Source organism: Suillus subalutaceus, assembly GCF_016647625.1.
Source record: "Suillus subalutaceus strain FC151 chromosome Unknown DFJ58scaffold_55, whole genome shotgun sequence".
Lineage (NCBI taxonomy): Eukaryota > Fungi > Basidiomycota > Agaricomycetes > Boletales > Suillaceae > Suillus > Suillus subalutaceus.
In genome coordinates this window covers 241,041-261,826 of record NW_024540304.1, presented here as the reverse complement: position 1 = coordinate 261,826, position 20,786 = coordinate 241,041, and the positions used below count along the sequence as shown (strand labels likewise).

Genomic DNA, 20,786 nt, shown 5'->3' with positions numbered 1-20,786 from the left:
ATGGGGTGGTGGGCGTGTATGGCGGCTTCTGTCAGCTGCCTATACTGTGGCATTCATATGCATGCTTCGTTTTGACGAGGTTCTGAAGATACAGGTACGATCTTCGCGTGCACGATACCCAGATAGTGCTACACCTTCCCTTCCGCAAAACTCATCAAAATGGCGGTATGTGACTCCATCTTGACCGTGAACTATTGACTCATGCATGTGCCCACTTGCCTAGACATCAAACCGTTTCACCTCTGGCCCTTTTCATCGTCTGAGGCACACCTCTGCCCAGTGAGAGCACTTGCTGCCTGGTGAAGGAGTCGAAAGTCACGTCGGGCTACCTCTTTCGAAAGATTGCTTCAGGTGACCGAATCTCAGAGGCCAATAGTCACCTCAGGCATTACTTCTCGGTATCAATATAGACCTTTGAGGTAGGGTTTTTATGTTGTGGGAAACTTACCTCTGAGGTGCGCCCTCCCACCGTTCTATTAATAACATGCCTCGTTCATTTCATCCAGCACCTCCTGGCGTGGCTCCCGTGGCGCTCGTGCTGCCTGAAACTACCCTCCTCTCGTTATTGCACACCTCCAGCGATCCTCGCTCGCCTTCGAGCGGGGTGATCTCTATATGCTCTCGGGGCTCTCACGTCACAGGAATCAGAGCCTCTGATGTCTATATTGTCGCTAAGTTTGAGGAGTTAGTGAGTCATAATTTTCCCTCGCACTCTCCCTTTCACCATGGTCTCAATCAGTGCTCACGCTCCTACTCGTGGAGCTCAATGTGTGTCGTCTGGACTAGGCCACCACTTCGTCAGCCCGAAGAAACCCAGAGACAAGAAAAAAACTCAGAAACATGTTCGAGTTACCTGGCGCCCAAGCCAAACGCCGTCAACTGCTAGTTCGTATGCAGCAACTGATGAACCCTGAGCCTCAACAGAGTGAAGTTCCCGCTGTAGATGCAGTTGAAACTGTCTCTGACACCAGCCAGACTGACGCTTTTGCCGAAATCCCTGATCCAGACTTCGAAATCCCATCAGAACCTCCTTCCTGACATACTTGGAGAGAAATCTCCAGTCAAACGCCGCATTTTGCCTGACAAGGCTACGGATTCGTCGTATAGCAGCTGGAAAACGCTAATACCCTTCCTTATCGAACCTCATCTCAAATATTCGGCACGAACGCTAGCGACAGCACTGGAGATCACCCCCAGGGTTATCTCTGCATGTGCAACGCTTTCGTGCCCTCAAAAGCGAACATCAATCGCGTGTTTATTCTTTGACAGTAGGTTTCTTATCTACGACTTAACACCATGTTGACCGATGAACACCGTTCAGGATTTACGTCTATTGATGTCCTCAGTTGTAGATGCTCCATGCTTCCCCAAGTCCTCCTTCACCATGGTCTATTTCCAACCTGCTCCCTCACAACCTCGTATGGCTGTCTCAATTGAACTTCTGTCATTCTATCGGGCACTTTTCGAACGGTCCTGTGATGCCATCAATGCCTTAGCGTCGGCTCTAAAAACGCACTACTCTCGCAGAGGTTTCGTCATGACAGACACCCGAGTAAGTTATTCATGATGCAGCATATGTTTAAACTGATTAGTTGCACTAGGGGGAAATTATTCAGGATCCTTTTCGTCGAGGCCTGGGCTATGCCGTACAATGGTACTGACATTCTTCAAGTCCAAATCGAACGTCAAGTCGAAGAAGCCCTGCAGAATAGCCGTGACCGGGTGGCGACCCTTCGTCCTCAAACAGAGGATCACAGTCTCAACCTCAGTCACCTCTGTCTACCCTACGTAGAGGCCGCTGCGCACCCATACTTATTCAACGGTGTCCTGCATGTTTCGGAGGGACGATGTTCGGGAAACCTACTGCTGACGGAGGAGACATTCACACTGCCACAGATGGCAACTTCCACCACCGCCATCGGCGTGCGGCAGGGGATTGCCCCCTGCTTTTATGACCCCACTTATTTCATTCCAAAGCAGTTTGTTGATGATGTCGGCCGCCGCATAGAGGCTCAACGTAAGAGGCCTGCCAAGTCGGCTGTACCCCTCGTTCCTGATGAGGCTATCGACCAATGTGAAACTGCATATCGAAGCAGCCTGATGGGAAAAAACAGAAGGCGGCAATGGATAGCTTTGATGATACTGGCATCATGGCACTCATACAGTGGCTCTCAAAAAACTGTCCGCATGTTTTGACATTTTTCACTATCTATGATATTGTGTGAGAATGAACAAATTCCTCAAGGGACATACTTATACCACATTGTAGTATGGCTTCAGGGCTTTTATTTGAGCCCCACACCGTGGGAATCGGCGGAGATATGGTGGAGATATAAGGCTTATAAAATGATGACTCATGTGGACAGTTTTTTGAGTGTATATTAAAACTATATAAATCATTATTTATGACACCATAAAAATCATGCCACTATTATATAAATTATAAAGTGGTGTCATTATGTTATTTTATGACTATATCTAACTATATAAACCAGAATATCTCATGTATCATAGTCATAATCACCATGAAAGCCATCTCCTCTGCTCAAAGAGATAATATCCTCTCTCTGTCTTATGCTGGCCTCTCTGCTCGCCAAATTTCCTCTAGAACTGGAATATGCAAGTCCACTGTGGCCAAGTTCATCAAAGAAAGCCACCCAGACAAGGAAAACTCTTGTGGAGGACGTCCATCCAAGCTTACCTCTACTGACAAAAGGGCTATTATCCAACATATCACTACAGGAAAGGCTGATAATGCTGTCCAAGCCACCCATTATATCAATTCCACCATCACTACCCCTGTCTCTTCACAAACTGTGAGGAATGTTCTCAAGGCAGCTCATCTCAAGGCAGTAACAAAGAAGAAAAAGCCTCTTCTCTCCATCAAACATAGGCAGAGAAGACTAGCCTTTGCCTTAGCTCATCAACACTGGACTGTAGAGGACTGGAAGCATGTTATATGGTCAGATGAGACCAAAATCAATAGGATTGGGTCAGATGGGAAGGTGTATGTATGGAAAAGAAGGGAGATGGCCTAACAGACAGAGAGGTTAATGGACTGTCAAGTTTGGAGGAGGTTCTTTAATGGTATGGGGCTGCTGTATGGGATGGAATGGTGTGGGAATGCTTGCTGAGGTTGAGGGGAAGATGAATGCGAGCAGTATGTGGACATTTTAAATGACCACCTTGCTGCCTAGCTTGGCAGAAATCAGGGATTGATGAAGAAGATATCATTTCCAACAGGATAATGATCCCAAGCACACATCCAGAAGAGCTAGGGAATGGTTTGAAGAACATAACATCAATGTTCTTGACTGGCCAGCACAGTCTCCTGATGTCAATGTCATTGAACATCTCTGGGGAACACTCAAGAAAAAGCTTCAAGCCTATGAAAACCCCCCTAAAGGAGTATGGAGCTTTGGGAGAGAGTTAGCAGTGGAATGGGGGAAGATCACAGCTGAGGATTGCCAGAAATTAATTGAGAGTATGCCTAGAAGGATAGAGGCAGTAATTAAAGCCAAGGGAGGTCATTACAAATACTAGAATACCTGGTTATTACTGTAAAATACTTGAGTCAAAAAAACTGTCCGCATGAGTCACCATTTTGTGAGCCTTGTATCTCCACCATATCTCCACCGATTCCCACGGTTGTAGGGCTCAAATGAAAGCCCTGAATGAAGCCATACTACAATGTGGTTCTAAGCATGTTTTTGAGGCATTTGTTTGTTCTCACACAATATTATAGATAGTGAAAAATGCAAAAACATACGGACGGTTTTTTGAGCCCACTGTATTGTCGTCATGATATCCCTCTTTTTTTTTGCTAACTCGACTCTCCAGGAGCACAGCAGAAATATTCGGTGGCCCTCCTGGAACATTTGTTCTCATTGATCCCATCTTATGCTACGGTTTGTAGCTTTGTATGATGTCGGGTGTGTCCTTGCGCGATCCCTTAGCAAGGTAAGTCATCTGGTCTCCATTTAGGTTCATCCACTCATCATCTTAGTATGACATTCTCCCTCGCAGTATTGTCTCACGTTTGCGCTTTGCAACCACTGCCATGCATGCCTATGGGCACGAGTGGGCATGCCAGCTAGTGTACAACCCACACATGTGCGTTGGGCTGGGTCTTTCAGATGGAGAAGGAAACCGAGAGGCTGTGGTCTCGCTTGGTGCGCCTAATTGGTGTTGAGAGGTCGTCATCGGTACGCCTTCTTAATTCTTGTCATTGATTCAAGTCTTATTGCATAACGTCAGTGTCAGCACTGTCTCTGGCTCATCGACCGTCAGGCCGCAGCTATAGGATCCGAAATGCAAGCTGACTTAGGTGATTGGATTCGACGACGCCTCAAGCGTGGTGTTAATGACCCAGGGAACTGCTGCCCAAGACGTCCTCGATCAATGCGAACTTTCTGTCGACGATCTTGAGTCAGAGTGGTCTCAGCAACGAAGCTCGCAGCTCTCAGTCCACGCACATAAGTGTTTTTAGTTGATATTGAGTACAATACGAGTTACGTTTGTTCTTAGACGCCCCTGCTCGCCTTAAAAAGGAGTTAGACACTGTATTGATCCTACAGGCTGACCTCGATACCTCCGATACAGCACTACAATCCACCGGCTCATGCTCGAGAAAGGCACAGCCTCACAAGACACTCTCGAGGCTCTTGAGGCTCTTGAGAGAGGCCACGATTGTCTTATGGCCAAAGTCGAAGTTTTATATGCATCCCTCAATATTCACGACCAATTCCCTGAACTAGAAGGCATCAATTTGGACTTCGTTCGGCTTCTTCTGATGGCGCGTGACTTGAAGATGAACATCCACAAACGGGCAATCACAAGCTTTTTCAAGTGGGATAAACTTGACCGTGCAGTTGGCGGTGCTCAGCAGGCGTTAGGTAAATCATTCATACCTGTGATTTGCTATCAACTGATAGTCGTTTAGGTACTAAACTACATCAACAAACCTGCCAAAGCTATTGTGAAGCGCCAACCCGCTCTGTTGACAGCACTCAGGAAGTTTAATGCTTATTGTGAGCGCTTAGAAGTGTTATATGACCCTTCTTGGGGGATTCCTTTACCTAATCCTCTCCCGACCAAGCTTGCAGAGCTGCATAGTGATCCCAGTCTAATGGAAGACGTGTGGATTACACCATCGACAGGACAAGTTCCTCGATGGTTGGAAGATGCTGATGTCAGAGACGGCATCCGTGCACTTCTGAAACGAGAGCGCTGCCGAGAAGAAACAGAAGCGACTTGGTATCGAGGCCGACAATCTATGTCATTTCTTTGGGGAAGAACTTGCTGCACTCGAGCTTGCACTCCGCACACCAGGATGTAAGTTCTTATTATTGTATGAATTGTTTTTAATACATAGGACAGGTGAACTTATATCTGTCTTGCTGAGGCAGCGCCGCAATCAATTACTCAGACTTCAAATGCGCTGGGCGAACCCATTAGCCTCTTCGCTTCGCTTCACATCCCGTGCTAAGGATGCACTGGAGATTGCCATCACCCTTTCAGGTGGTGTCCAATCACAAACGTGCACTGGCTCAGCACTACGTTACTGGAAGTACCTGATCCTGAGGGAGAACTCAGTGATATCGAGTTTGCTGAGCCTCTTGACCTACCAGTAGTTGAATTTGAACATGCCGCTCTCGCTGACGTTATAGAGGATGATTTGTGGTCGAGAGGAGGATCGAGACTTTGATTCAATGGATCATGTCAATAACGCTCATGCTGTCATCTTGTGGGAGGCTCCCGAGGTGCGCCAAGTCCTTTAGGAATCATTTGAATGTTAACTAGGTTTTAGTCTGTGCTGATAGATGACTCCTACGTCCCACGTAAGGAGGAGCATGTCATTGTTTCAGGGACAGTTACCGGAAGAGAACTACCTTCACGAGATGGATACCCTCATCAAATTTTCGAGCCGAAGGACATCGCCTTGCTTACCTCACCCACAGCATTCCTTAATGATACTTGTATCAATGGGTGCGCTGTTTTGCTATTTTCAGAACTGAAAAGTGTCGCCACTAGTCATTGCGCTTTGTTAACCACCCACGACCTCCCTCGCATTCGATTATAACGCATCAGACGACATTCTATGGTGTAATGTATCATACACGCGTTACTGGGAGAAAGATGTCTGGATTCTTCCTATCCATCGTCCCTCCAATATCGGCCATTGGGTGCTGTGCATTATCCGCTTCTCCAGCAAAGAATTACACCTCTTTGATAGTCTGGCCGAAAAAAAAAACCTTGGAAAAACGATGTTAAGGTAAGTTTACTTGTGTCGACGATTTCACGCCAGGCTTATGTACTCCAAGGATGTCATGAAGCTGATTGCTCGTCTCCTTGCTATTGCGCGCCAATGACATCATCACGTCACAACTGAACTTGACGGAATGGACAGCACGACCATTGAAAGTAAGTAATACTTTGAGTCTTTGGGCACACGCATCTAAACTATCTTCTGAGATCACGCCTGTCCAGACCAATGGTTATGACTGTGGAGTATGGGTATTGGCAGCAATTGCTGCTGTCTTATGAGGACATCATGTAACAGGACTCTGCGAGGATGATATGCACCACCTGCGGCATTATCTACGAGCTCTCGTTCTTTCTGTACCGTGCCTCTAGATCATCAATATACATAGATATCTACTTGTATGGATTCAGTCCACGAATTATTAAGTCTGCCTCCCGACGATAGTTGAAGATTTTCCTTGCCTGCCACTGCACATAACACCCCGCCATCACCCTATGTCTTTCGCAACCCCTGCATGTGCGATACATACTCATTAAGCTCGTTCCATTTACCCAACAATGTCCTTTCTGCCGCCTGAATGTCCTGCAGGATGACTTCCGCATTCGCTGTTGCAAATATTTGAGCATAACGTGCGCGGGTCTCTTTCTCCAAACGATACTGTCTGCCATGCATGACGTCCGCAAGATTGTGAGTGAAGCGATCTTCATCTGGTGAGTTTGGAGGAGGAGGGGAATCGTATGGTGGTGGTTTCTCCCACTGGAGTACATCGGACTCGTGATCAACTCCGATCCGGAGCACGCTTGATGAAACAGAGACAAGTCAGGGAGGGGGAAGCGCTGCCAGTGTGATGAGAAGACTGAGGGAGTGGTTTAGCATTGCTGAGGGATCCAGTAGTCCTCTTCTGTCCCAGGAGTTTGGCCTTAGCACGAGCATTTTGAATCTGTCGAGCAGCCTTTCCCTGCAGTTTGTTAAACAATCAGCACAGAAAGATAAGTAGAGGGAGTCACCGTTCTGTCCTTGAGTATGAAGCTTTCTGTTTGCGTAAGGCAGCGTTCTTCTCCTCCAGTGTGAAGTATTTAGCTCTGCGACCCATGATGTTTCAGTGTGATAAAGCAATGTGAAGTACTTACAGCATTGCACATTAAACACTACTGGTGGTAGTGCAGGTCTTCCACCGCCCATACTCTTGGTTTGCCTATACCACGATGACGGGGCACTCCGAGGGAGACATCTGAGCTCATTTCAAATGATGTTGGAGCACTACAAGGTGTTGTATTTGACTTGCAATCGTAGCACGAACTGTTTCCGCAATGTGATTGGTTGTGTTTACTCCCAGAGGCTCTGGAGGTTCAATCTTGTACTACGCCTCAACACTTCACCCTTAACATCCGAGTCACCCTCGTGAGCCTCTAAGCGTCAGTATTGCCTTCATTACAGCATGTGCCACTGTGTTGGTCAATTCTTCCGATGGCATCGCTTCTTTCATATGCTAAACCAAAGTAAGTAGTATGATACGTTTAATGATTGATTGTGGTTGTAAATTTCCTACTCGCCTCCTGCTGCAGACCATCCAGATCCTCTACACCGAAACTCATCGTGGTACCTCACCATCCTGAGCCATCATCTGCAAGCCTCCTAACGTCACAGCATAGCAAGTGCGACCCTCTATTACAGCATAGCTGCGTCCCGATTTCAAATGTCCGCTGCTAATATTCTGACTTTAGTATAGCCGCATGCATCTCAATGGAATCATTCCATGCATGCAGGATTTTAAACTCCTTGCGATGAACTCAAAATATGCGCCCTTAAGGTCGAGGTAGGCTCTGTTTCCCCCCCCCCTTCACCTTCTTCAAAAATTGACCGTCTCTTAAGGCTAGATCATACACATCTGCTCTGACAACATCACTCGCTTCTGAAATTTTTCTCTTGTGGTACGTGCTCTCTTGGTTGTTCGGTTTTTCTGGCTAAACACTCACTCGTTCAGCATTCTCGCCCTTGTCTGCTCTGGTCGAGGTAGGCTCTGTTTTCCCCCCCTTCACCTTCTTCAAAAATTGACCGTCTCTTAAGGCTAGATCATACACATCTGCTCCGACATCACTCGCTTCTGATATTTTTCTTTTTGTGGTACGTTGCTCTCTTGGTGGTTCAGTTTTTTCTGGCTAACACTCACTCGTTCAGCATTCTCGCCCTTGCCTGCTCTCGATTTTCGCCATCAAATATTAATAATTTCATTATCTTTGGTACATTTGCAACCTCGCAGCGCATCTGACAGTCTCTGACAATCCCACAGCTATGATTCATACATTCGGTGAATACCCATACCCCCTCGAACCAGGAGCCCCACCCCTCAATCTATGCATCTTCCTCCTGGTGGAGATTACATTCAGGAGCAGTATGGTGGTGGGCATCGTCCCAAAACGCCTCCGGTGGAGTTAACTCCAACCAGACTACAGAGTAGGATCAAGGCTACGCAGCGCGATGTCGGCATTGTCAAAGAGGCTGCCATCCAGCGTCAGGAAAACTCGTTCCCACCTGACGCTCTAACCGTTACTTCAGCACCTGGTAATGGTATCATGGGAGGTGATGTGTCATCTGCTCAGGCTCGTCACCCATCACCACGTCTCCACGATCCCGACCGTCCCCATCCTGCAGCTCTACAGGATATGTTTTACAATACTATGGATGCACAACCGAGTGGATGGTTGCCACAGCACTCGAATTTTGAACAGATGGATGATGCATCGTTCACGGCACTGCTCATGGAGACACAGGGACAGTTTATGTCTTCTGATGCCGGCCCGAGTTTCACCAGCCAGGCTTCCTCCTCGCATGCGCCCTCTCATGAGCCTCCGGCCCCTCCAGAGCCTCCAGTACCTCCAGCACCTCAGGGTGCTGAAGGATGCTCTCATCAAATCGAACCTATGACTACCAATGTCATTCCACCAACACCACTGAAGGATGTTGGCAGCAGTTACAGCCTTCTGACCCTCCTCGTCATCCCTCCCCACATGAACGTGGTGCTTCCGTTGATGCAGGAAACATCAACGACCTGTTCTCTGATCCTCAGGACAGCAAAGACGCACCTTCCTCGACGTCAGACCAGCCATTTGTTCCCGGACGGAAGTCTGCCAACAACAATGCGATCCTCGAAGCTGTTTTCATCGAAATCGAGCAATCATTCCTTGAGCTCTCTCAGTCGACATCAATTCCAGTGCAGCAAGTCATCAACTGGTTCTTGAAAAGTCAAGGTCGGATGACAGTCAGCACTAACTTCTGGAACATATATGCTCGCAGTTACTTCAAGGATCACACAGAGCAAGAACTTGCGCGTGTTGGGTATAAGGTTCCTGCAGACGGAGGCTCTCCGGGTAAGTTACTATCATATTTGTTGATGTCGTACTTACAGTTCCGTGGATGTTAGGTATGTCAATTCGGACAAAACGTTATGACCTCTTCAAAGAGGCCTTTCCAGACACATACAAAGACATTCTGTCTGTCCATGATGAAGTGAAAATGCTATCTGCTTCCCCTCAAACTGTCTCTCAACGCGCACAAGAGTTTCAAAAATACTATCGAAGGATGTTTAGTATTGTAAGTATACTTCCCTTCATGCCTCACTGCTTGTTGTGCCCTGACTGTCTTCGTTATAGGCTGATACCGCTGCTGCTAAATTCGGCTTTGAGACCGCAATGGTTGTCTGTGGCAAAATCGTCAATCAAGACGCCTCCCTCGGTCAAGTTCATACTACACCAGGCGCCACAGAGGTAAGTATCTTGGGGGTGGTATTCAATACTGAGATGATCGCTCATTCTGGTCTGGTAGTTCTGGAGTACACAATGCCGAGCTGATGATGACACTATCATCGGTCACCTCAAAGCTCATGTCTAGTAAGTCTCAACCAGTGTCTTACTATCTCTTTCTGATTCAACTTCGAAATAGCAATAAAACCTCACTGGCAGTAGTTGATGATGCCTTCAACGACTTGCCTGAAGATGATGAAGAAGCCGCTTCTCGGGATGCTGACTCGATTCCTTCCACCGAAGTCGAGGGTCGCGATGAATCTCTCCGGTGGCTCAAGAAAGCAATCGCGACACAAGTCAGTAAGTAGCTATTCAAGTTGTTCTTCAGTTCAGCCTGACATGCTCATATAGCTAAACTTGGTGGGAAGTTTGCATCCGACAAGAATTTCCCCTGGAAAACGATGCCCAGTGCCTTAGCCTCTGGCGGCCTGAACATAGAAGGGTATCCCGCCCACAAGTGTCTCATGCCGGGTGAATCCCATGATCCGACGTCGAAGAATAACAAGGGGATAGGTGTATTGACGTTCAAAGAGGTTGCAGCGCTTGTTGATGCTTTCAAGGCTGGCACCATGCGGGTGGTCAAGTCTTCCAATACGCCCAGTAAGTTTTGTCTCTATTTAGTAGTCTAATTCTAATCAATTTCTGTAGCATCATTGATCGAATCAACAGAGCCGGTTATCATCGGAGAGGCTCCTCCTTCCACTTGGGAGCACGCATCTGCTCGTCGCATGTTTGCTGATCGGCATACAGACTATGGTGGCCCAGAACGTGTGGGGACAAGTGTTGCACAGACCAGAGTCAAGAAGGGAAAGAATAGAGCTCGTGATCCCGAGGATGGAGAGGCTGTCATGTCTCCCCCGCCTGTCATGTCTCCTCCCCCTGCTCGTCCCTTTAAGGTTGTCGCCAAGCCTGTTTCTTTCAAGCCCCTCGCCCCTCCTCCTGCTCGTCCCTTTCGGGTTGTTGCTAAGCCAACTGCGCCAATGGCTCCCAAGGCTGCTGCGCAGGAGGTCATTGAACTCACTTCAACTTCGGAGGGCTCAAGGGATGTGACAGCGGAGGTGGACACTGAATACGAAGACGATTTACGCGGGAAGAAACGGAAATTGAAGTCAGGAAGTTCTTCTCGGGTGTCCAAGAAGCGTGTGTCTGCAGAGGTTGTCATTGAACTGAAGAAGGAAGGTGTGCGTTCCAAGGCGAAGCCATCACCATCCGATGCCTCTGTATTGAAAGGGGGGCCGCTGTCACCATTAACTGTGGGGTCGTCTTCTGTTGACGAAGAGCACTCGTCTGGCTATGAAGGTTTGTGCTACATACATCATTTGTCTTTACTCACTAACCATCTTATTCAGCTGCCCAGCCTGTTCAACCTGCAGCTCGCATCCAGGACAGTCCTCCCAACGTACAGCCGAAATCCAAGGGTACGTAGTATATACATTTTGGTATCTACATATTGTTAACTTACTTATTTGCAGCACTCCCCAAACCAAAACGCGTAACAAAGGCATCCCGGGCAGCCATGCGCCGCGTACACCAGATGATGTATGCGGTCGATTCGGAAGAGGAGGATGCTCCAGGTCAAAAGGACTCAAAGGCAACAACAGATGCTGGAAAAGGTGGTGTTGTGCTTGCTGACCCTCAGCCTGAGCCCACAGCTCAGCCAGCAAACCCCACCCCAATTGAACTGCCAGCTACTATGGTCACCCCATTTTTGCCACCAGAAGTCATGCCCAGTGTGGCTTCACAACACGAGGGCTCTGAGCAACCCCAACCCTCAAATAGTACACTCCAGACCACGTCTTCCCCTTCAATACCTAGCAATGACGAGAATGGAAGGCCCCAAGCTCAATCCATGGACCGTCCATCTTCACATCCTGCTGGGGAGAGGTCCCTTCCGCAACCTGAGCCTCTTCACACTGATCCTCATATTGAGGTGGTCAACCGCTATGCCCATTCTCCATTGCTTCAACGCGATGCTCCCATCACACGCAAGGCTCCTTCACACATGCACAAGCTCCCCAGATATCCTCGTGAGCCTTCTGTGCCGTTACGTGGGCCTCTGCTTCACCCTCGCGAGGCTTCTGTGCCGTCATGCGACCATCTGCATCATTCTCGAGAGCCTTCTGTGCCGTTGCGAGAGCCTATGCTCCATCCTCGAGAGCCTTCTGTGCCATTACGTGGACCTCTGCTTCACCCTCGCAAGGCTTCTGTGCCATTGCGCGATCATCTGCATCATTCTCATGATCCCTCGGTACACTCTCAGGAGGGACCGTCCTACCCACACGATGCCGGTCACTATCGTGAGGCGCACGACTCACTTTATGATTGGAACAATACCATTCGCACCCATCCCCATCCTACTAGCAATCTCAATCCCCACGGCCTTTCACGCGCCCGTAATCTTGAAGAAGCTCGGTATGCTCGTCACGGTGTACCTATGGGATACAACCATTATCCTCCTCGTTACGACTCACCTGGTGAAGGTTACGATGACCGCTATGATGACCGCAGGCATCCATCAGACCTCTACTATCAAGGCATGCGCAGTCAGGATGGGAGGTACTATGGAGATACTAATAGATGGGCAGACCGCCGCTGATACCTTTTTTCTTGTGCTTGCTTTTACCAACATTTCTCTTGTGCCCTTTAGTAGGCAGACTCCTGCTGATACCTTTCCTTTCACCTTTTTAGTGTAGTGACTGTCATTTTGTTACCCCATGCTTTCCTGTCTCAAGTTGAATGCAGTGCCTCCTTCTGAATAAACTAATTTGCTTTTGTATTTCACGCGTGATCCATGTCACTCCCGCAAAAAAAAAAATGAGAGATCAAAAAGTGCATAGTTGAAGGATTGAACATAAGAGTCTGCGAAAATCACCACAGCACTAACAACTTTACCACCGTGGCTCTGACCATGCAGCGTGCACATAATATATGAAGGCATTTGGCATTCAAATTACTTCGTCCGGTGTGTCGCTCTCATGTGTTGCTTCTATCGATCATTGATGACAACAAGAGAATTGATTATCAATGGAAGTTATGTGGTTCCTATACACTCCTCCCTCTTGCTTTTTCTTTTTCATGGATCTCACTCAGCTCGATCATGTTCTCGAACGTTTGGCATCGCGCTACAAGGTGAACACCCAGGAGGTGTTGGACAAATGGTTGGAGTCGCGACAGGTCCGTGATCCTGAGGGATGGAGGCTCCTTGATGGAATACCTTGCATCATTGGTGGGTTGACAGCGCTTCTCGGTAAGTGTCATTCACATCATAGTATAGAGCAGCTAAGTATTTTACAGGGACCCTAGAAGGACGAGGGGGAAACTTCCCATGGAAGACACTACCTACCGTTCTAGCCCATCGTGGGTGTATCCTCGAAAACTACCCTGACAAAATCCTTCTGCCCGGCGAGAGACGTTTGACACTGGCAAAGAGCAAGGGCATACACGACCTCACAATGTATGAGCGCTTCAAACTTGCGGATGCCCTCAAGAAAAACGCCCTCACTGTCAAATCTGTTGCGACAGACGCTCGCAAAGGTCTTACGGCCTCATGTGTCCCTGTCATCGTTGGAGAAGCGCCCATTAATTCACTTCACACTCGCGGGCGACGAATGTTTGCCAATGGACGCATAGATAGGCTTGGCCTGACCCGTCTGCGCAACACCTCTCATTCAACTTCTGGCCCCACGTCATCTAATTCGCGCAGACTCCGTATGTTCGTAGAGGTACCACTGGCGCCGCCCTCCTGGAGGTTGAAGGCGATTCAGCAACATTCGCCAGTTGCTGGACCCAGTCATAGCAACCTCATCCCACAGATCGCCGCTATCAACAATGAAGACACAGGAGTCAGCAATCCCGCTACCGAGGACGAAGGAGAAATTGATCAGCTTGTCAGTTCGCAGCCTGTAGGAGAGAACTTGATCTGTGAGCTGCTCGTGCCTCTCTCTCATGTTCACGCAATTAATATGACCCGCAAGAGCCTCTCTTTGACCCTCGTGAACCTCTGTTTCATTCTTGCGAGCCTCCCGTCATGCATATACTAATCGGCACAGCATTCGTGCACGTGATCCTGTTGATTCAAGTGCGGCATCATATTGCCTTCTATCCTTACTCTGTCCCTTCACCGTTGTCTGCAATGTCACGCTCTTCCATCTGCGTACACGCTCGAGCACAATACAAGCTTGTCTTGTATTTGTGAATATCAGGACCGGCATGGGGTGATGATGAGTATAGATGGCCTGTTACTAGTTAGAGAGGGACAACGAGTGTGTATTTTCTTTGTGGTTTGAATGTCTTATCGTATCCCTTTCCCGTTCATGGCTTCTTCGAGTTGTTAGTGTCTCTGTCCTATTCACACCAAATATACTGTCTGTTGCACCATCATGATAGTATTGAGAATTCACCGTGTTTGAAACATGTGTTGTAAAACATATGAACCAACTATTTTAAACAGTGAGGGTGCTGCATGGCCTCGCACGCTTGATACCTACCCTCGCGAACCTCTGGGAGTACAGAGGCAGTACACTAAGGAAAGGGCAGGGACCTCTTGTGGCAATTACAGGGAGCCTCTGTGGAGAGGCATACCTCACAGGTAGGTTTGCTGCAACATAGAAACCCCACCTGATAGATCATGAGACGGGCGCTAAAGTGCTGTCAAGGGTGCCAATAGTCCCATGGTATGTCAATTGTCTGACAGCTTACTATGATTCACGCTCAACTCGTCAGTCCTCTGAGCAGTTCCTGGAGCTTTTTTGGAACAACCTCCTCGATGTTGACATCGACCCTACTCCATATGGCACACATTCGTTCCGGAGGGGGGGGTGCCAGTTCCTGCATGTCGAGAAGCATTGGTCACTGCGGAGAATCTGCGAGTGGGGAGGGTGGAGTGTGGAATTTACGAACATGACAATCGTGAAGTATCTCATTTCTTCGAATGATGATCCCACTGAGCCAAGGGAGCAATTCCTGAACCCTAACAGACGGCCGATGGTGAAGTGCTCTCAGTGCGGGAGATGCTGTTCCTGTGGCTAAACTCTGCTCGCCGTCCGTACTACATTACATTATTTTCCCTTTCTTTGCCTTGCATTTTACCAGTCACTGTTTGTATAGCGCATTTTCTTAGCAACAAGGACTATTTCGGCCTCAGACGCTGGAAGAACTTTGAAGACCGATTGTCTGTTCACACAAGGTGTCAACAAGGACTCTCTTGGCCTTGGATGCTGAATCCTGGGCATTCCATGGAGTGAAACATATGCTGAACTGTCGCAAATAGCATGGGTTCCCCATGGACTGGAACCAGGTTCAGAACATCTTGTTGTATAGGTCCCTGGCTGGGACGGCAGTATACCAATACCTGTTATCATCGTGCCAAAACCCATGTGGTCCGGGAAGCAGATTCTTAGCATGGTGATCCCCTGCGGTATCAATATTCATAACTCGGGCCCCAGATCCTAAGTCCTTGTCCTCCATCTTTGGTGTTGCTTTCGAGGAAGGAAGACTGTAGGCGCCCTTCTCAGAGTGGTTTGGTGCACATCATCTTCCAGACTGACTGTCTTCTTGTGCAGTTTTGACCTTGGACGCTGGAGGAAGCCCTTCTCAGAGTGGTTTGGTGCACGTCATCTTTCAGACTGATTGTCTGCTCACGCAATTCTGACCTTGGACACTGGAGGAAGCCCTTCTCAGAGTGGTTTGGTGCACGTCGTCTTCCAGACTGATTGTCTGCTTGCACAATTTTGACCTTGGATGCCAGAGGAAGAACTTTAAAGACTGATGGACGCCAGAGGAAGAACTTTAAAGACTGGATGGACGCTGGAGGAAGAACTTCAAAGACTGATTGTGAAGGTGTCGACAAGGACTCTTTTGAACTCGGACGCTGGAGGAAGAACTTCAAAGGTGTCATATTGTAGCGGGCTGGGACATAGATACTACTTGTATTGATGGCATTGAATGTTTACTCCTCTTCCTCTTCCTTGATGTCCTCCTCCTTTCTTTTCAGTATCGCGGCCACAGCTTTCTCCTCTGCAGCATCCCGCATCTCCTCGATGACTTCCATTGCCTCTGCATAGCCGTTCAGTTGCATGTAAACGTTCCGAATAGCATTTTCATGAAATCCGTGTTGTTTTGCGAGGTCCTTGACTGACAGCGTGAAGCCAAGCTGGGCAAAGTGCCTAACATCACTGTCGTGTATCTCAACATCCATCATAAGTTCAGGCTCTGGACTTGCATCACCATCGCCCATCACTCTAGCTTTAGTGTCGTTGTTTGTGACTGGTGTTGACATGCTTGTGGATGCTATTCTGATCTGTCAGTATCGTGGTACCGTCATCCATGAGGCCTACCTTGCCTGTGTTTGAACGAGTCTGGTGTACGATGTAGTTATGGTTGATATGGGAGATGGTGAGATTGAAGCGAGAGCCCCTTATTTGAAGTATGGCCCCTTTTTTCCTCAATGTGTTCAAACAAACACACACGCACACAAGCTTACTCCGAGCCTCCAAGTCAACAGAACGTGTAGCATTGATCATTATTCACAGAAAGCTATGATATTACTACTAGTTACTGTCCATCATCAGTCACGGACCATGAGTCCAGTCGTCAATTCGATGTATTTCTTCGCAATGGCAGATGGCTTCGTCATCACATGCTCCTCTCCTCCTCGCCGGTAAGTGAAAAGGTCGTCGAACTCGGCATGGAATTCTTGGTGAGCACGCTCCACCAGTGCAGCATGTTCTGCCTTGCGCTCATCACGAAGTTTGTGGACAATGGCAGTGAATTTCATCCGCTCACCATTGTCAGCCGTAAAGTCTGCCCAGAATTGATCTGGGGTGCCCCGCCTGTAGCGTTCGATGACATCCTGCACAACCAGAAGGAGGATCAGAAGTAGGAAGGGAAGTTGTGATAGAGGCACTCACCCGCCAGTCGGTCCACTTGCTTTTCGTACCCTTCCATTGCTGATCATGACCGTAGCGGTAGAGCAATGGCCAGTACGTGATAGCGATGGGGTGGCCTTGAATGGTGATGATGGACTCGTTCTTCCAGTGCGTTGTGTGGTCATCCCACATTGCATTGAGACGTAGTATATCATTGGCGAAACTGACAGCAGGGGGATCTGGGATGTCGTTATCCGCCAGTTGGAGAATAGTGCCGTCCCCAAGATTGAGAATGCGCAGCTTGTTCAAGCTGCCTGGTTCCAAAGGAGGTTGTTGGCAGGCAGTTGTAGCTGCGCCACTCGCACCCTGCTCAAACATGCTACCGTCAGTTTGAATGGAGCGATGTGGGGGAAATAGCCACTCACCATGTCCACCGTTTCAGCCACCTGGGGTCGAACAGATGGAGACAAACCAGCAGCGCTTGGCTGGAGGGCACCTTGAACAATTTCGACAAGCCTCATGCCCACGTTCTGGATGATGGCCTCTTCCAAGAGGCCATCAGCAGGGAAAGATTGCGGCGTGGTGTTGCTGCTAAGAGCAGGCGTGTTTGGGGTGCTTGCTGGCATGGGTATACTGTCCGTCAGTGCATACGGATACATGCTGGTGATGGTATCAGCCTGCCCGCCAGTGTATTCAGTTCAGTGGGACAAAGCCAGAGTGAGCACGAAAGTACTCACCCAAGGCAGCAGTGCGCTGATTTCTGGTGCCGTCCGTGTGTCCTTGGACCAACTGATGTCAGTGGCTGCAGCATCAGATGCTGTCGTGCCAAGCAGCTGCTCGCGGTGCTGCATAGATTGCTTTGGGCGGCTGGCTGCCTTGGGCTTGCTCGTCGAACGCACTCACGAGCCCTTGTGGGCCTTGTGAGCCCCTGGTTTGAGCCTTGGGAAGGAGATGGATGAATGAACATTATTTTGAGCAGACTGCTCCGATGCACCTGTCCCATGCATCGTGGTTACGACTGAATTCCTCCAGTCATTCGCGAAGGACTGTCTTGTTACCAGAGGTAGGGAGGCCAAGTTGGACACACTTTTGCTTCAGGGCTTTTCCAGCCATACTGTAGCTGCATGATGCAAGGATTCAGCCCACCGAAAAGCAAAGGAAAGGGGAACAACAGCCTCACATTTCAACATGCTCGATTTCTGGCTCTCCATCCGATCAAAAGCGGAGCGGGAGAGGCAGGGACCCTGATGGCCCATCGACATTTTCGACCGTGCCAGCCACGCTCCAGAAAGACCCATGTTCAGCAGTAGACCCTGCTGTAGCAGTGGTGAGCTGGGTGCGGAGATCAGGAGAGGGCGTCAAAGTAGTGATGGAAGTCATTCCGACGTCACGGTCGCGATGGCAGATGGGAATGAGGCAAGGACAACAGTTGCAGAACGAGTTGACAGGGATCTTTGGCCTCCACCAGTGGTAGGTGACCAGGAGGCTGAGAGAGAGTAACACAGCGACGAGGATGAGCGCTCCGCCCACGTGCAGGCCTCCTGAGGGGCTTGCAGAGTCGTTTGACTCGTTCCTGCGTGCAATCTTGCTGTGGAGGACAGCGAGAGGGATATTGATCTGGGAAAAGCAGGCGGGTGTCAGCAATCGTCCTAGCCGAAGAACGTACAGCAGAAAACGGCCCAATGGAACGACGACGACGACGACGAACGGGGCTGAGACCGACGTTCGATCTGCGGCTGCGGTTCCGGGGGTCTGCGCCACCGCGATCGAAGCAAGAAAGACGTTCGTCGCTCACGTCATCGACGAAACGGAGAAACCCGAGCGTCACGCCCGCAAACGGACCGTGTTGTTTTCGAGAGAAGCAAAGCAAGGAGACTTCAAGTTGGTGGTGAATGCGTGTACAACGCTTATATAAGCGGAAGATTTGTTTGAGTCAATTATTAATAAGGCCACTCATTTTTGAAATTGCACATACGAAGTCTCTTGAACAGGGGTTTTTCACCACGAGCACCAAGTAAGCTCTGTCAAAAATTGTGATGCCGATATGACTTACTAGGGCAGCTGCCCATTTAATGGGTGGTGCCAAACAAAGTCATCATTACTGCGTTATCTGATGCGCCCATGTTTGTCTGTGGCGTCAATCTCGATGCGTACAAAGTTCAAACCAGAGTATACCGTCATTTCGAGCGCCTCGAGCACTATCAATTGCCATGCCCCCATCGCCAAGGTCGTCATGACAAATTTGGCATCGAACAGATGCTTTCACGTCCAGTATTCGTGCGGTGGACATCACTGACATCAAATCCGTCGCCAACATCATTCCAACCTACACTGAAGCAGCGGAGGTTGTCGGAATGATAATCCCTTCACGTGTGTCATCATTTCCTTTTGATCTGTTGGTTTGGCCCTGAATGTTTGTAGTGGTCTTGAATTTCGTATTCCGGTCGTCAATGCGTCCTGCATCGACCTTGTTGTGAAGCTCAAGAGTACCACAACTTACAAGGCCATCACAACTGCCATGAAGGAAGCCGAAGAGGGTCCGCTCAAGGGTATCTTGTCTATCCCTGATAACGTTCTGGCGTCTACAAACTTGCTTGAGCGTACCGAGTCGGCCATTTTCCATCTTGGGTTTCAGTTCGCGGTCTCTGATCGTTCCTTCAAGTTGGTCGCATACTATGCCAATGAGTGGGCATACTTGAAACGCGTATGTGATTTGCTTGCGTATGTGGTCAAGAAGGATGCGGAAAGGTGAGTGCCATTGGAAAGGAAATGTGTGTTGCTCAAATATTTTTACTTGTTAGTGTATGGTACTATTAGTGTGAACACGTAGAATCGCTGTTATTGATATTGCCGTAAGGAGCCAGGACTTGCTTGCAAAGTTAAACATGGTTTGATAGAGTCATACAGTTGCATATTGGACATATCCTAATTGCCCTAGAATGGCTAATGACTACAGCAGAATTTTAGCATATATTGACCTATTGATCCTTCTCTTTCTGAACCTCCTCAGTCATCATGTTCGTCAGTATTCTAGCCAGTGCTCCCGCGATTTCGCTCGCCTTTTCCCTATCGCACTCCCGCAACTTGCGCACGATGCTCGAGTTAAACTTGTCGGGGTGGAATCTAAGTATTTCTACCTTCAGTCGGTCTTTGCGCGACTTGGTCTCCATCCCTGGGCGGAGGGGGTGGAAGATGAATTCCTCCACGTTGCGGCGGGAGATATCATCGGGGGATGCGCAGCCTTGCTGAAAGGTGGGCCACGGCATCTCGAAGAGCATGACTGAAGTCAACTTCTGACTCAGCTTGAGCTCTTGCCACTTTGCGTCGTAGAGCTGGAAAAAAGCGACGAGATCCGCTTGAGCTTTGTTGCGAAGAAGTTCTTCTTGGCGCTGCCTCTCTTGCCGTCGAGCTTCTTCGCGAAGGCGCTGCTCTGCTTGCTCACGGGCGCGACGTTCAGCTTCCTCCTGGGCTTTACGGAAAGCCTCTCGTTTGGCCTGGAGCTCGCGCTCGCGCTGCTCACGAAGACGCGCCAGTTCCTCTGCACGACGCCTAGCTTCTTCTTGTCTGCGCCTGGCTTCCTCTTGTCTACGCTTCTCCTCCTCTTGCCGCTGACGTTCCTCCTCCAAACGGCGCAGCTCCTCCTCTTCCTTCTGCCTCCGTGGTTTATCCTCCAATCGGAGGGCAGCTTGGCGGTCGCGCTCCACGTGCTCCAACTCACGCCGCGGACCCAACGCTTCAGCGCGTGCGACTACCTCTCTGGCATCTCCAAGCGTGTGACTGCGTAGCTGATCGACGCGGAGGTCCTCGAGCTGCTTGAGGAAAATGCGATCTTCGGCGGTCATACCACCGGCTTGC

At 49.1% G+C, this 20,786-nt stretch overlaps 6 protein-coding genes across 6 annotated transcripts; 5 read left to right on the top strand and 1 right to left on the bottom strand.

Moving 5' to 3' along the window:
* Window positions 1-9,377: 9,377 nt before the first annotated feature.
* DFJ58DRAFT_615623 (uncharacterized protein) lies at window positions 9,378-9,847 on the top strand (the record flags this gene model as incomplete). The annotated part of the gene is made up of 2 exons (XM_041380964.1): window positions 9,378-9,633; window positions 9,687-9,847. Coding segments are annotated over 2 exons (417 nt in total), but the record flags the coding sequence as incomplete, so codon positions are not given.
* An 862-nt stretch (window positions 9,848-10,709) lies between these two features.
* DFJ58DRAFT_629779 (uncharacterized protein) lies at window positions 10,710-10,886 on the top strand (the record flags this gene model as incomplete). Its single annotated transcript, XM_041381182.1, has 1 exon — window positions 10,710-10,886. A coding segment is annotated over one exon (177 nt), but the record flags the coding sequence as incomplete, so codon positions are not given.
* A 2,254-nt stretch (window positions 10,887-13,140) lies between these two features.
* DFJ58DRAFT_728165 (uncharacterized protein) lies at window positions 13,141-14,105 on the top strand (the record flags this gene model as incomplete). Its single annotated transcript, XM_041385559.1, has 2 exons — window positions 13,141-13,312; window positions 13,360-14,105. The coding sequence occupies 2 exons, from the start codon at window positions 13,141-13,143 to the stop codon at window positions 14,103-14,105; spliced, it is 918 nt and encodes a 305-aa protein (XP_041243800.1).
* Window positions 14,106-14,787: 682 nt separating this feature from the next.
* Window positions 14,788-15,191, top strand: DFJ58DRAFT_883550 (uncharacterized protein; the record flags this gene model as incomplete). Its single annotated transcript, XM_041394595.1, has 1 exon — window positions 14,788-15,191. A coding segment is annotated over one exon (306 nt), but the record flags the coding sequence as incomplete, so codon positions are not given.
* Window positions 15,192-19,141: 3,950 nt separating this feature from the next.
* Window positions 19,142-19,861, top strand: DFJ58DRAFT_914208 (uncharacterized protein; the record flags this gene model as incomplete). The annotated part of the gene is made up of 5 exons (XM_041395370.1): window positions 19,142-19,158; window positions 19,204-19,326; window positions 19,353-19,679; window positions 19,733-19,783; window positions 19,839-19,861. 4 exons carry the CDS (start codon window positions 19,142-19,144, stop codon window positions 19,746-19,748), a joined length of 483 nt encoding a protein of 160 aa, XP_041243798.1. The 3' UTR covers window positions 19,749-19,783; window positions 19,839-19,861.
* Window positions 19,862-19,909: 48 nt separating this feature from the next.
* DFJ58DRAFT_660769 (uncharacterized protein) lies at window positions 19,910-20,773 on the bottom strand (the record flags this gene model as incomplete). Its single annotated transcript, XM_041382170.1, has 1 exon — window positions 19,910-20,773. One exon carries the CDS (start codon window positions 20,771-20,773, stop codon window positions 19,910-19,912), a length of 864 nt encoding a protein of 287 aa, XP_041243797.1.
* Window positions 20,774-20,786: the final 13 nt, after the last annotated feature.